Source organism: Leuresthes tenuis, unplaced genomic scaffold (genome assembly GCF_036924035.1).
Source record: "Leuresthes tenuis unplaced genomic scaffold, fLeuTen1.0.hap1 SCAF_23, whole genome shotgun sequence".
NCBI lineage: Eukaryota > Metazoa > Chordata > Actinopteri > Atheriniformes > Atherinopsidae > Leuresthes > Leuresthes tenuis.
The window spans coordinates 22,483,370-22,498,849 of NW_027325377.1; the positions used below are offsets into that span (position 1 = coordinate 22,483,370).

Here is a 15,480-nt window from a genome sequence, read left to right on the forward strand (position 1 = left end):
TCTCACATATGAATAATTTAGGACCATGCACACCCACACAGGTGTTTTCACTTCTGACTGAGTAGACCTTTAAGGTTGAAGTGGAGCAAAAGCACATGATAACTAAGAAGCTGTCAATAAAAACAGCTCCAAGAAGAGGTCTCATCAAGCAGGTGAGGTGAGAACACCTGTTGTACCGTGTACGTGAAGATGGAAATTATTCAAACAATGGTGATTGAATTATAACATGGACTTCACATTAAACAAAACTGAACTGGTAACATGTGGCAGACCAATATTGAATCACCGTAAGATGTTAACACAAAGTGGAAGCGACATGTACTGACTGGTTGAACAGAATGAGAGCTACACTGTGCTTTGTTTACCGTAGACAATTGCTGGAGTAGGAGTTGCCTCTGACAGCAAGAAGAAAGAGTAAAGTTCAAGAAGAGCATTAGATGTTAGTGACAGACATTGCAGGAACTGCAGAAGAATCCCTACAGCAAAGAGGTTCTAGTGATGGTTAAAAACTATGATTTAGGTGCACTTAAAAAGTGAAGAACAGAGATTTGAATCCAAAAAAACAACACAAGCAGAGTATTAGAAAAAGTTGAAAAAGTGGAATAGTGGACCGTTAAGAGATATGTGTTTATACAGTAAGATAATTGGCTATTTTTCACTCAATTTGAATCTTTAGAAAAGAGGAAAACATGAAAAATACATCCACGTTGATGTGCAAAGTGCACATGTTTAATGCACTAATACGTGAACGTACCGACAACAGTCAGCATGGCACTGGCTGAGTCCTGATCCAGAGTGGTGTTCATGATGCAGGTGTAAGTGCCCTCATCATCATCTCTAATGTCTTTGATGGTCAGACTGTCTGTGTCCACCTCAAACCTACAATGATCGCCACAGAAAACGATTTTTTTTACAGACCAAATACTTATTCTGCTTAAAAATCTGAAAATCTCATGGTCTGTCATACCTTTCATCGTCTGGCAGTTCTCCTTTGTCTTTCAGCCAGATCACTGTGGGAATGAGGGAAGGGTCATGTTTGACTTTGCACTCGAACACAGCGCTCATTCCTCTCTGCACCACCTTGTACTCTGGCTGCTTAAGGATGCGGGTGGGCTCTGGAAGACAGAAAAATATGAGTTAATATTTGATGAATAAACCAACATTATGACCGTAATGCTAAAGGACAGGAAAAGAGGTGAAACACTGACATCGCCAGCTGAGATGTGTTTAGAGTTTATTGACCTTTAACTTCCAGGGAGACATGATTCTCCTTGATCCCCAGGTTGTTGGTGGCAATGCAGGTGTACTTCCCACTATTTAGAGGCTGGGCCACGTTAATTTCCAGTGTACCATTCTCATGGATCACATATGGGTCACCATTCTTTATGCTGATCTGACTGTCCTTGAACCTGCATGGTCAAAGCGAACAACAGTATCAGAATCATGATTCTAGGTTTTTTGAGTCACAAACAGTTATTTTTAACTGTATTTTTTGTATTGATAATTTTTTGTAAACTGTAAATAAAAAGACATCTAGATGCCATACTTCGGTTTGCGAACTGCCGATTTGATACGGTCTATGATTAAAAGCAGTCTTTGAAATCTTTCACTAGCCGAACTCAAATGCAATCTTAGCATTGTCCAGTCTTGGAGGGGTTCATGTAGGTATCTCTGGGTACCATGTCACTAATGGCTGCTGCAAGGATACAACATTAAAAATCTCTTACTGTCTTGCTAATTCGTCATTGTTGATTTGTGACAACAATGAAGAATAAAAGAGTAAGAAAAGGCAACTGATTTACTTTTGAATATAAGGTTTGTCAGCACAAGGGCTGACATTAACAAACAAGAAGAAGCAGTCGATTTGAGACAGAACGAAGGCCGTGAATAGTTGAGTTATTGACTTTTGAAATACACTGTGTTAAAACAAAGTGACGTAAGCAGCTGCATTATGGGTGGCAACCTCATGGCAATGTTGTGTTGTAGCTTTATGTCCAGAAACAACTATTCAGGCTCATGTTCTATGTGTCCAGTGGATTGCTTCAGTACCTAAAAAGTCACCTCACTTTTACAAATGTCTGCTTGTTGTAAAGTGCATAAATGAGGTGGAACATTGCCTCCAATTGTTAATACAGATAAAGCTTGAATTTTGGCCTCATGCCTGCTCCTGACTGAGCAGAAAATGTAGGCCTAATCTTAGTAAACCTAGCAAAAATATTATGAAGGAGTTGACCAAGGTTTACAACTCTGTAGGTGAAAGTGGGCTCTGACTCTTACCATGTGATGGTTGGTATTGGTGAGCCAAAGGAAGCACAGTGAAGTAAAGCAGGATTGTTCGTGATGACCTTGTACACTTGGTTGGATGGAGTTAGCACTCTTGGTGGTTCAGCTATTGGGAACAAAATTATACATCTAAATCATCAGTTGCTGGCCTGAACATTTGGGAGCTGGATCTCCCACATTGTTTCTAAATAACAAACTGTACGATTAAACATGTTGTAACTCACCTAGAACACTGACAAAAGCGTTAGCCATCAGGTAGCCAAACTCATTGGATGCATTACATTGGTAGACAGCACTTGACCCTGTCTGCACGCTGCTGAGAATCACAGTGTCATCCTCCACCTTGCGGCTGCGGTCCTCAGGAGCATCTAGCACGGAAGCAGAGTCAGATTAAATTGCCTTCTATAATACATCATTTTGTTATCTGGTAGTCCTACACTTTAACTACACCTGACACGAACACAAACCTTTGTAGAGTACAAACCCTGTACACAAAACAGCTTCTTATTGTACTTACTGTCCATAGGAACTCCGTTGACAAACCAGTGAACATTCGGTTTTGGTTCTCCATTAACACGACAAGTTAAGATACCGGTCTCATTTGGAGCAAGGATCAGGTTCCTGGGAGCACTGATCCAGAAAGGAGCCGCTGGGAATAACAAATAACAAAGATTCTAAAGAGAACACGTCTGAGGTAATAGCTTAGCTTAAAGTCTTGCTTGATTTAAGGGTTGAACAATCTGTTTATTCAATCCCCCCCCGGTGTACAATCACTGGTAGGTTCATATATCTACATTAAATATGGTGTTATAAAACACTTTCTCTGATCTATGTACCTTTGACAGTGACTTTAATGATGTGGTCTGCAGAGCCCAATTTGTTGGTGGCCGTACAGCGGTAGTTGCCACCATCAGCTTCGTTCACATCAGAAATCTTCAGTGTTTTCTTGAAGTTGTGGTAGGACATCCTGCTGCTCGGCAACTCTCCTCCTTCCTTCTGCCAGGAGATATCTGGAGTGGGCCTGTCATAAGAACCATTGCGGTAACTTGTTAAGATTTCCCTTATTTTTTGACATTGTAAGAGAAAACATAAACCTTCCTGAGATATTTGACTATTTGCAGCAACTTACAATCCCTCGGCAATGCATTCCAGCTCCAGAGTCTCCCCTCTCAGAACCATTTTGGTGCTGGAGGGGCCGAGAGGCAACATGAAACCGGGGCGGCGCTCCCCCTCTGGACTGTCTGAACACATGAGGACATGAGAGGAAATTAGAGACAGACCAAAACAGAACAGGAGAACAATGTAGGATGTCGGGGGTGGGGGGGGGGGGGGGGGGGGGGGGGGGGGGTGGGGGGGTTGGTTATCATACAGGCAAGGCAGAGCCAGACTGTGGTCTGAAGACTGTTGATGAAGAGTGATTTGCCAGCGTGGATTGAAGGGACGGAACATGAATGATTAATGACCTAGCACAACAGTTAAGATATGTGCTTGTTTTTTGTTCCTCATAACATACAGTGCAGATTACTTAAAAACGAGAGGAGCAACAGCAGTCTCCAAGAGAGCTATAGCCACCCACCTGTTGCTATGGCAACACTGGGCTTCACTGCTCAGAACAATCCCACAGTGGCACACATACACACCAAGTTCCTCATGGATGCAGTTTTACTCATTACTGAGCTGAGAAGATCAAAAAGTAAATGTGATCCCACTCAGAGCAACATCATGTCAGAAAATAACATGAACTCTTTCTGTGGTCATCTTGGGTTTATATTCTTTAAAAGTATTTAAAGTTTTCCTTGTCCATGCGTTGCGGTTAGCTGATAGTTCATGCTGGCCATGCTGTGAGGCTAATTCAACCACATAAGACAAAAATAAATGTCACAATTAAAAGGTAATATTTTTGATGAGAGTATGAAAAGTATATTCTTTATTGATAAAATTTCCCAGCCTTACACTTCTAATTTGCAAAAGGATGAAACAGGAAAAACCTGGTGATGAGTGCAGGTTAATAAAAATCACAGAGGAGAGGACTGAGGCCAATCTAAGGGTGATTGTTTATGCCAGGGAGTAAAAACAGGGCAGACAGGGCTGAATGGGAATAAACCAGCAGAACTCACCACTATAGAAATCAGTGACATTGTAAAAAGCAGCCAGAGTCTCATTCATTGTTTCCACTGTAATATAACAGAAAATCATAAACATGCAAAACTAGAAAGTAAGCAGGTGAATGTTTTACTTTACAAAATTCCTTTACCTTTCCATTAATCTTTTTTTTAGCTTTGAAAATATATGCTAATGGTGTGTTGTTGCAAACACTTGGGACGCATAATGAGTGCACCAATATACAGTATATTGTGCACTAACATTATTGGTATGACCATCGTTAACACCAATCATTGCCTGAAACCCTTTAAGAAACTCAGCAAAGGTAGGATACAAGAAAAAAAGCAACTAGAGTTGATCAACTTCTGTTATATTTGTTTATGGGCAGCATAAGGAAGTGAAAATGTGAACTAGCCATTGCACAACACAAGAGCTGCTCAATACAATTCAATACGAAGTCCAAACATGACTGGGGAAGATTTTCTTTCTCAATGACATCAACTGACTTACTGTTCAGCACATTGACTGAGATGGGCTGTTTCTGCTGGATGGTCTGCGTATGGGGGAATCGAGCATAGCAGATGTAGTCACTCCTGGTGTCTTCTGGGAGAACATTGGAAAAGTACAAGTCTCCATTCAGGGCCTGGGACACTCGTTTATCCAGCGGCAGCTTCTGAAAGTCTGATGAAGAAGTCAGAGAGAGTTAGACACAAAAGTAATGAGATTTTTAATTCTACAAGAGAAAGAGCTCTTCACTTGTGTATGTGGTTGTGGTCTCAAATTCAAAATGTTTTCATTATAAATTCAAAATTGAATTCTATATGGATGTTTATCAGCAAATGACTCACTGTTATCCATCCAGAAGATGACAGGTGGGGGCAGCCCAGCAGGCGGTCGGCACTGCAGCACAAGGGAGACCCCCATCTGCACCACGATGGCCTCATTTCTCTCCTTTGACCATAAGGGGGACCCTGCGAGTCACAATCATCAACTAAAAGACTGAAAACTTTGCAGAGTGGATCATTATTCACTATCATTCTACTCCACACATTTTAAAGTTTAGCTTGGATGAAGAAAATTAAAAAAAAAAAAAAAAGGTAATAAAATGTACTGAAATGTCTTACTGGACTGCCTGATGACAATGTTATTGGATAGAGCTGTGCCATGCTCATTATGAGCTGCACACTGGTACGTTCCCTCGTAGGCCTCCGCTTTTTCTCCACTGATGTCAATGACAAGAGTTCCTGAACCGGGCTTCATTAACACTTTGGAGTCTTTCTCCATGTCGAAGTGGGTCCCATTCCTCGTCCATAAAAAGCTACAGTCAGCAAGAGCAATAAATATCAAGAATGAAACACACGAAACAGGAAATGACACAACGTTGACCATTTGTTAAAACCATCATAATGGTTTTTGGTGTCTCAATCACTGATTTAATTAGTGTCTAACTCATGTGATTAATGGGCTGGTGGCAAAACAAAGAAATGGTTCATTCACTCTTCCAGGTGTGTTTCACAAGCACCTGGTCTCCCGGACAACAGTTGCTACAGCTATTTATATTTCTAGGTTAAGCTGCCTTCAGAAAAACAGATGCAATTTGGCAGAGAGGACCTACAACAGCGGCCGTAAGTCATTCATTAAGTGATTAACTGCCCCACCTGGGTTGAGGTTTCCCCTTGGCCTCACAGTGGATGACGATGTTCTCCCTTGGATCAAAGATGTAATCCTTAGGGGACTGCAGGGTTATAGTGGGGGGCTGAGGCACTAGGGACGCATGAATAGAAGTGTAATTCAGACACACAAATTGACAAGCAGTGCAGTGTAGACTTAGAAACTTGATAAAATGATATGTGTACAAGGAGGGCATAATTATGCAAGCATCGTGCAACAAGCATTTGCATTCAGCCAGACTTAAGCAACAAGATTTGTCGAGCTGAAACTCACTGCAAACAAAGAGAGTTACCTCATCCCTGAGCTCCACACTTACCAACACGTGAACTGACATCTACTAACAAACACTCCAAGCCAAGCAAGGCGTTTAACACAGTTAGAGCGCTGAAATAACTGCATGCACATCATGGCTTAAAACCACACAAAGGTTAATGAATACATTTCAAGAGCAAAAACCGCACATCAGAATGCACAGCAGTTTTTGGGCCAACTTACATCCTTCCAGTACTTTAGCTTTTTGTCCACAGTGACAAGCCGTACCACAGTAATAGAATATTGAGGAAAGGTGTTAGTTTAGAAAGGAACAAATAGCAGGTTCAGGTGAATTTTTATTTCTTGGTGAAGCTAGTGCAATAAATGCAAGAAATGTTGCAGATGTGAAATTTTTTCATAATATGTGTAATATCAAGGTAAGTAAATTATTTTCAAAATGTAATTGGAACACATCCCATGCTGAAACATGCAAACAGGATATAAAATAAGACCCTCTCTGTCTTGTATATGGATGCAAATATGTTCAGTTTAAATATGTGCAAATATGTTAAGTTTACTCCACAATAAGCTAGCACTAACTGAAATATCCATTTCTTATCCATAGAGCACAAAGTATTTCCACAAATTACAAATCTGAAATATCATGTCTCATATCAATCAGCACAATTAAATGTAATTTCAATGAAGATGATACTCACGATCAAGAGGCACTTCAAGGGCTGAAGTCACGTGACTCATGAGTATCAATAACACAGCTCCAAAGCCTGGCTCCCACTTCCTATTCCTGTCCATGTTCTAGGGTGTCCGTGTGACGATAATGATCTTTTCTCCAGGTTCAGAAGCAGAATGAAGAAAAAGAATCCACTCTATACAAAGAAGCAAAAAAAGGAGTTGAAAACACAATATTCTTTACTTATTTTGCTTTGCAAACTGTATTCTAACTATTCCAATCCTCTTGTGACATCTTTAGCAATGTATTAGGGTTAGAGTTAAATTAAATATTTTGCCATTAAGTGACATGGCATAAAATGTTGCTGCTGCAGTACATATGCATGGTTGCAAAGGTCTCAAGGTAAACGGTGTCTTAAATGGTATAAACTGTAAAAGTGACTGCAGTTAAGAGGGTGTAAATATTTAGTCTGAACTAGTGGAAGGTTTTTCTTAGTTGTATGTTTAGTTTCTCATGGCTCAGTACCTAGTCTGACATGTCTTAAGTCAAACACTGCAAGTGGCTTGTCTGGTGGATCATTCTGCCAGCATAAAGACTCTGGCAGGAGAAGAAGTCAAAACAAACCTGAACCCTGTTCTTGTAACTTAAACAGCGAATAATTGTACACAGTTCTGTCCTTTCCTGTTATTTACATTTTCTACTGATAAAGAACAAACCAAGGCATAGTTGCTTAACATACATCAGCATAGGACTGTACTTATTGTTAAACTAGGCTTCTACTAAGCTGTGGGGCTGACAAAACTGATCGGCTGTATCCTTTATTCTCAAAAGTACAAGACTGAGTTTTTCCACAGTTAATTCAGTTAGCTGTCTTTACCAGAGACAACAGCCACACATACATCCCGTGTCCACAACTGAGCAACCTTGTCATACACGTGCTTGCCTGTAAACATATGACACGTGATTGCGCTGGCCTGGAAAGAAATTAGTGATAATAAAAATTCATGGCTCTTCTGAAGATCTAGCTATATGCAGATTGAGTCCTGCATGCACAAGCACATCACATCAGCAGAACCATCCATGGCAGTGTGTCATATGGCTCAAGTTACACATGGATGCAGACCCACAAGCACTAGCTTTCGTTGTGTAGTGGATCACAAAGGGATGCCGACTGATGCGTCACAAATGCACAAAATCATGTTGGCATTTATGGGCTCTTGTAAACACTGCACCATGGGGAGAAGAAATTAGGTATGTTTGTTTTTCTTTTTTATGCACCGTTTGTGTGTAAACTGTCATACGAGGATTTGCAGGCTTGAATTTATTGCTTTTACAATATCATTGCACCACTGAAATAAGGAATTAAGTACTATATGCAGGAACTATACATATTAGCTTCCTAATCCATGGAGAGGAAATACAATTTTCTATTATCTGACACTGACTTGCTTTTTCCTTTGGTGGAAAAAATCAAAGACCAAAAGGAAGAAATGTACAATTTTTGCTCTCATGACATTGCCCTCCAACAGGAATAGTGCTGTCTATATTGTGTCATTAGCAGGGTAAAAAGCCACACTGAGTCAGACATCAATTTATACCCACAAACGATTTCAACTTTAAATTTGCATTTTGCAAATTATGTTTGCGATTAGGCTGATGTCTGGCTATCGTGAAAATATATTTGCATGGGGCACAAACAGTGTTCAAGTACGGCATTTCCACACACTGTGCCCACCTCACCAGAAAGATAACTTTAAAGGAACAGCCTCTTTTCATTATAGCTCTTCATTGCATCCACTGCTCAGGCATTAGAAATGCGTGCTCTGGTCAGTACACCATTCAGTCTTTCCCCTCCTTCTAGATAAATCCCTGCTTAATGTATACCCTAGAGGAACAGCTGCTACATAACAGGTAAATAATGTTTTTATTTCATCCAGAAAGTTTGCACAAAGAAACCTGTATGTTTCGTGTCAATGTGCTGGGGTCACTTTGTGCAGTTTTGTCCTGCTTACAGAACAAAATATCTTATCCCATACAGAAATTTGTTCAGCATGCAAACAAATGTTCACCCAGATATAAGCAATGCAACATCAATTTGTGAGCGAGTTAGCTTAGGACATCTCAAAAGCAACACATTAAATATCATTTAAATTTTCTTACAGATACGCTTTTGGTCAAGTTTGGTTTACTTTGTTTTTTATGGTGCACCAGCAGTATGGCCTTCAAACTGGTTGTACCTTGCAACATGTCTCCATGTTGATTACTGAATAGCATTACTTTGACAAATCATTACGATTTTCATTGACAGGATGACAAAGCTAAAAGACAGGGTGACTAAACTGAGCTGTTTTTTTTTTTTTTCAAAAACTATGAGCTGGTTGATTTAACGTGGCCAGAGAGTCTCAACAACCTCTTTCAGCAGCCTGAGAGGGAAGTTGTGGTGATGCAGTGTGCAATTTGTGTCTGTGAGCTCTTCATTATTCATGACTAACTCATGCATCTCTGCATTATTCTAGACACACAGTCGCAGCTTACATAAATGGAGAAAGTGACATATGCACAGGGGGCTCAAGCCCTCAAAGGCATCTGAAGGTGAAACTATCAGGTTAGACTTAGGCCAGTCACTACTCTGCAGGAGAGGAAGTTCATTTGATGGCATGGAGAGAAAGAGTGAGGTAATGAATACCCGCTAAGATCTTATCCAGCTGAGCAAAGCAGTAAGTGTGAGCTGATACAACCCCAGGACACAGCTAATTACACTGACACGTCCCATCGGATATTACTCTCACTAGGCGATGGAAAGCAGGGAGGAAAGAGCAACATCACATAAAGCATTAGATGCAGTTCATGCATGCTAAATCTTTTAATCTCATTGTGAAAAATGGCAATGTAATCATGTAAATGTAATATCCCCTCCTCAGATTAATTCCAATAATGCTCCATGCAGCTGCAGCAGATATAGCGGCCCCCACAGCGACAGTAGTAGTACTGAAGTGGTTTCCCCACTCAAAAATCAATTTCGACTGACTCAGTGGAGTTTTTTGTCCAAAAGGCAATGAGCAACAAAAAGAGATGGCATGAAATGATGGAGATTGACGATAATGTGGGCCAACAAGTGAGTGGAAAGGAAGAGGATAGAGAGAATAAATTGTAGTGGGAAAGTGCTTTATTTGTGGAAAGAGGTGGGGGAAAATGGGGAAAAAAATGTTAAATGTTGTGTATGACAAAAACTAAATGAAATAATACTACGAGACATGTCCAAAGCTGAACTGCACAAAATCAGAGTAAATGTAGCATAAAACTATTTTCAACAGATTTTGTTTAAATTTGCAAGAAAAATTATTTGAATTAGATTCAATTCTGATCTTGGAGGAACGAATGTCACAGATTAACCTTATGTCAGTGGGCTTGCTTGCTTTAGGACTTCTTAAATAAAGCAGTTTTCACATGTGCATGCGCTGCAAGCCGGAAATTCTCCAGACATTATGTGGCGGGGCTTTATGTAAGAACGCAAATATTCTACTCTGACTGTGGGAGATTTACGCTGTCAGCTCCCTGGTACTGGAGTCTGATCACATCCATATGGACCAATGTTTGAACACAGCAGGTAAATGTCCTGACCGTTCATTCCAAATGAGTGTGTTCCAGGTGATATTTGATGCATCATACCCTCTTCTGCTGACTGTGTACGGCTTTCTGCTCTTTTCTTGATATTGCAAATATGTAAAACGTAATGGCATTACCAACAATGTGATTTCCAAATTGTACTTTTTCAGTCCCGCCCTGCATGCCCAGCTGTTGTTCTGGAGTATTTAAATGTGAATGTGAATGAACAAATGTGAAGATGTCTGAAAATGGCTTTCAAGAGCTTATACCATACTGGCAGCTGGATTCTGTTTCCTTTTGATTCCTTTTTCCAGTCTATAGCAGCCGCTCGCTTTGGCTGCATATTCAGAAGACAGAGGAGTAGAAATGATCTTATCTCTTTGATGGAAAGCAAATAGATACAATTCCCAATTTGTAATGCTATCCTTTCAAAATGCTATCCTGAAACGGAAGTCAAATTATTCTATCTGTTATATTTGGCCGTATTTATGTCTGAACTAGACAACATCTCCAGAGAGAACACGGCCTGGGGGATTTGAAATAAATAAATAGAATATCAAAGGAACACAGATTAACCCCGTAAGCATGGATACAAACAGGAAAGTCCAAATACATAAATCTAGCTACCGCGAGCAAATGTCAGCATTTCCATAATTCAAAATATGTCTAAAAAATAAAAAAAAAGTTGAATTGAAAATTTTTTGGATGTTCATGATAAAAACTTATGATTTACATGATCTCAGATCCATTAAACTGAACTTACCCTGGAAGTGACAAGGAAAACACACACTTTCATATCTTGTTTTTGCATAATCGCACATATGTTAATGTGTTTCTGAATCCTGTTGTGTGAATTTTGCACCATTAAAGGCTGTGCCATGGGGCTGTACTGTGCAGCATTGCGAAAGACATTGCTCTGGCAGCAATATTCACCACACATTACACACACATGCACAGCCTTGCGTTCAACCTAAAGCTAAATGAGCTAAATTCAATTTTCATTGCTCATTTTCGCACAGGCTGCAAATAACAAAAAGCAGAGATTATGACAACATAGAAGACTCAGAATGAGTATTATTATTGTTAGTGGGAAGACCATTTATCATCTTACTCTTGTTTCCTCTCACTGACAAAGACTGAAACTGAACTCTACCTCTTGATCATTTGATATTTTCAACAATATTATGTGAGATATTATACTATGTAATTATCTATTTAACAAAAACAGAGCCAAAAGGAAGAAGCAGAGTGCGAAAACTAAATATAGCCCTACCGCTTCCACAGGTAAGCTGCAGCTCGGTGTTTCTAATCAATTAATTGTTCATCAGCAAGTGTGAGCATCTCTATCACACCAGAGGTTTAGTCAGTTTACTGTTCTTGAGTATTCAGTCATGTGTTAACACACGACAATTAGTATAGACAATATCAATAATCCCAGATAAGCAATTGTTGCTGCCCATCAATCCGGGAAGGGTTATGGGCAGGAAGCGCTCAGACGAACTCCAGGAAAAGAGGGCCTTCCCTGGGTACAGCCTGCTCCGTTAATCCCCCTCTGCTGCAGTAAGTCTCAGCTGTGAGACTTTTTGATTTTGGAGTCCATTATTCTACAGTTAGAAAGATTATCCAATAAGAAAAATGTCCCAAAAAGTGTCACCAAAGGTCAGACTGAAACTGCAGAAGAGATAGAAAAAGACCGAACAAGACCGGGCTGCACGGTAGTGTCGTGTTTATATCTGGCCCCTGCGATGGACTACCAACCTGTCCAGGGTGTACCCTGACTCTCGCCTGATGGGACAGGCTCCAGCCCCTCCTTGACCGTAAATAGGATGAAAAACAAATGGTGGTGTGGCTTAGGTTGGCAAAGGTACAAACACAGTATATCAGCACAAACAACAGTCGAGCACGATAGTGGAGGGGTTATGATTTTGGCCTGTTTTGCAACCACAGGATCAGAAGGTGTCCACCTTGTAGTCATAACTGATACTTTTTGATGATTGTTTTTTGGGTGCTACCTCCACAGAGGTTCCAACTGAGCCAAGCCAGTACTGCAGAGCACTGATTTTAAACAACTCCTAAGAGCAGCATACACACGCCAACACAGTATTCAATAAAGTCATTTGAAAGTCCAGCACAACATTGACAACATGAATCAAGGATATGTCATTTGAGCGGACAGATCACAGTCTGTGTGTCAATAATAAAGAATACATGAGCATGTTCACTAACCACGAGTATGGATTTACAGATCTACTTTTTTTGTTAAATCTACTGACCGGAGCTGAGCTTCATAGCACTCATTCATAACCTCTCCCAAAAGACATTTAAATCCTTCTGAACTAAAAGTCTGTTTCAAACTCATTCTTTTCAGTAAGTACCCTTTATTTCTCCTTACATGTAAATCATTCTGGATAAAAGCGTCTGCGAAATCAATTCAATTCGTCATGCAGAAAACAATTACTTATTGCTGCTAGAGGTGGTTCTACAGTGTCTTGAATCATGGTGTGTACTAAGTTTTTCCACATACTGCTTCTGAATGTTGGCCTAGTTTTGTTCACTCATAATAACAAGAAGAAATATGTCAACTGTTTTTCTTCATCTGATTGGTATATCTTTAACTTTAAGATTAGATTATTTTTTGCACATTCTGATAAAAGACAAATGTGTACTTCTTTATCAATTCCATTTATTAATTAAATATTAAGTGTCGAAAAGAGGTACTGTTTTGGCTTATTGACACGCCTTGGCATCTGTGAGAGTGACAGACAAGTCATTCAGTGAACATACACCAGCAGCTTCATTGACTAGTGACATGAAGTCGCAAGCGCATTGCTTTGATTCATGACTGTTATGACGTTTTTACTTCCAGAGAAGAGTGTTTAAACGTAACTTGTTTTTTCTTTTTTTAAACATAGGTGAAACCCACTAAAATGAGCTAATTAAATCCTTTTCCATTGCCAGAAGAGGTATGTTTATCCTCAGTGCTCTTGAGACTATAGCATGTTCCAGTCTGTCAAGGAACTGCCACTACAGAACCTTCCTGAGGACAACTTTCTAAACAATGACACAGTAAAGGAATGGCAATACGCTGTACTTTGCAGGCTGACAACTCAGCAAAATTAAGGAATGCCTTCTTTATACTTTATTCTAAAAGCTATGTTGGACATTGTCTAATCGTATCAGCATCTGAGATAATTAGACTATATATTTTGAGCTGACTGTTAAAGTCAGCCCACACAATGGAGCTGGGAATGAGCTGCCAGTTGTCTTGCATACATGTCCTTCTCAGAGCCTTCACGTAAGATGTTCAGATTGGTAAACTTGCATTTTTGTAAAGAAAAGTCAGCTGTTGTCTTTCATATAGTCTCAAACACAGCATTGTGCAGCCACGTTTTGTGCTTCCAATACCGATTGGAGCCGGAGCCGATAAATACTGCAAAGACTGCTGTGTATTTGACGCAGGTTGAACACCTTCCCAATGCATTTAAAGCCTTTTTGATGGGGTTAAAAAGGCTTTATTCTTTTGTAATTTGCCAGTAAGAAGAAAGCACTATATTCTCCAAGAGCAGCTTCGCTGAGTTTGTTAGCTTGCTTTAATTAGTTTGTAGTTTATAATAGTTTCTTAAACTTAATTGTGATAAAAATGTTTTTTTGGTGAGTAAATGTTGTTTTCCTAATCGTTTCCAGCACAAAAACACATTTTAGTGTTAGGAGGGCGAGGGACAGTATTTCTTAATACCACGGTAAATGGTAGGCTAATTTTGGGATATATCTTGCTAACTATCTTGTGTCCAAATACAGTATGGGTGTTTTTGAAACCGTAGTTTACAAATGGGTGACATCACAGTGGCATTAAATCCACGACTGGCATGTTGCAGGCAACATGAATTAATAAAATTATCATTTAGTGTGCCTCTGTTACTTCTTTAGATACAATCCATTTTCTTTTATGTCCTTTGATCTCTGGCTGACTTGTCAAACAAAGCTTGGGTCCCTTTGAAAATAACAGCCATTTAGGTTGATTCAGTCTCTTTGACTAAGACTCTAGTCTCCTTTTTGCTCTCATCAAAATAACCTGGATAAAAACAGCCAACATCTCTCAACGACAAAAAAGTGATGTGAGACATGCTGACACAAACCCAAAAGTCCCTCTGCTCCTCTATTTGTAAACCTGAAGCAACTTGCTAAGTTGGTCACACAGCCTTCAGTCACACTAAGAGACACTGAGGGATGACATTTTGACAGATGAGGGGGGAGGAAAAGGAAAGCAGGAAGAGAATTACAGGAAGGGATGGAAAACACAATCATCTCCAGTCACATCAAATCACAGTGTGAGAGATATTTATGAGACAATGGATCGAGTCCAACTGCTTTCAGCTACACTGGAGTGTAAGTTCTGTTATCTGTAATTCAACACTATTTGCACATCACGGATACCACAGTAACATAATACTCAATTTGTAGAGTAAAACTTGTAGATTCCTTTTTTTATAGCACTGAATCCCACATCCCTGTTGCTTAAGTGCCCACATTTAAGAAAGCAGACGTTGCATTTTGTTTTCCACTGCGAGTTTCGAGAGGGGGAATATGCATCTGAACTTCTTTTAAACTGGAAACTTTGACAAAAAACTGATCTAAATAATACCAGCAGCTGAAATAACACACCAATTACTGGGCTGCTAAGACAGTGAAAGGGAAGACAGGGACTACAAGTTGTAAGCAAATACAAAAACGGTCAGACGGCACATAGATCACTGCTCACAACACCAAACAACAGCCTTTGTGCATCCAGTGCCTGAGGAAAGAACTTTACCTTCATGGCTCGCAATACTTTAACAAAAGATCCTGCAATCATGGGTAAAAAAGCAAGTGCAAAA

The 15,480-nt window shown here is 39.9% G+C and overlaps 2 protein-coding genes across 19 annotated transcripts in view; one reads left to right on the forward strand and one right to left on the reverse strand.

Moving 5' to 3' along the window:
- Positions 1 to 15,480, forward strand: part of gxylt1b (glucoside xylosyltransferase 1b) — a 366,738-nt gene that overhangs the window by 142,597 nt on the left and 208,661 nt on the right. The gene's annotated exons all lie outside the window — the stretch shown is intronic.
- Positions 1 to 15,480, reverse strand: part of nrcama (neuronal cell adhesion molecule a) — a 58,389-nt gene that overhangs the window by 15,011 nt on the left and 27,898 nt on the right. For 7 of the 18 annotated variants that reach the window (XM_072377776.1, XM_072377775.1, XM_072377777.1 and 4 more), the window contains exons 3-18: positions 7,029 to 7,196; positions 6,553 to 6,570; positions 6,045 to 6,150; positions 5,511 to 5,704; positions 5,235 to 5,357; positions 4,897 to 5,067; positions 4,401 to 4,457; positions 3,413 to 3,524; positions 3,120 to 3,304; positions 2,801 to 2,932; positions 2,508 to 2,651; positions 2,278 to 2,389; positions 1,243 to 1,409; positions 968 to 1,115; positions 755 to 879; positions 366 to 395 (exon numbers count right to left, since the gene is read on the reverse strand). In XM_072377776.1, coding sequence (XP_072233877.1) covers positions 366 to 395; positions 755 to 879; positions 968 to 1,115; positions 1,243 to 1,409; positions 2,278 to 2,389; positions 2,508 to 2,651; positions 2,801 to 2,932; positions 3,120 to 3,304; positions 3,413 to 3,524; positions 4,401 to 4,457; positions 4,897 to 5,067; positions 5,235 to 5,357; positions 5,511 to 5,704; positions 6,045 to 6,150; positions 6,553 to 6,570; positions 7,029 to 7,122 — 1,918 coding nt within the window. In that variant the 5' untranslated portion in view covers positions 7,123 to 7,196. The remainder of the gene's footprint in view (positions 1 to 365; positions 396 to 754; positions 880 to 967; positions 1,116 to 1,242; positions 1,410 to 2,277; positions 2,390 to 2,507; positions 2,652 to 2,800; positions 2,933 to 3,119; positions 3,305 to 3,412; positions 3,525 to 4,400; positions 4,458 to 4,896; positions 5,068 to 5,234; positions 5,358 to 5,510; positions 5,705 to 6,044; positions 6,151 to 6,552; positions 6,571 to 7,028; positions 7,197 to 15,480) is intronic. The other 11 variants (XM_072377778.1, XM_072377779.1, XM_072377768.1 and 8 more) reach the window with 6 other exon arrangements.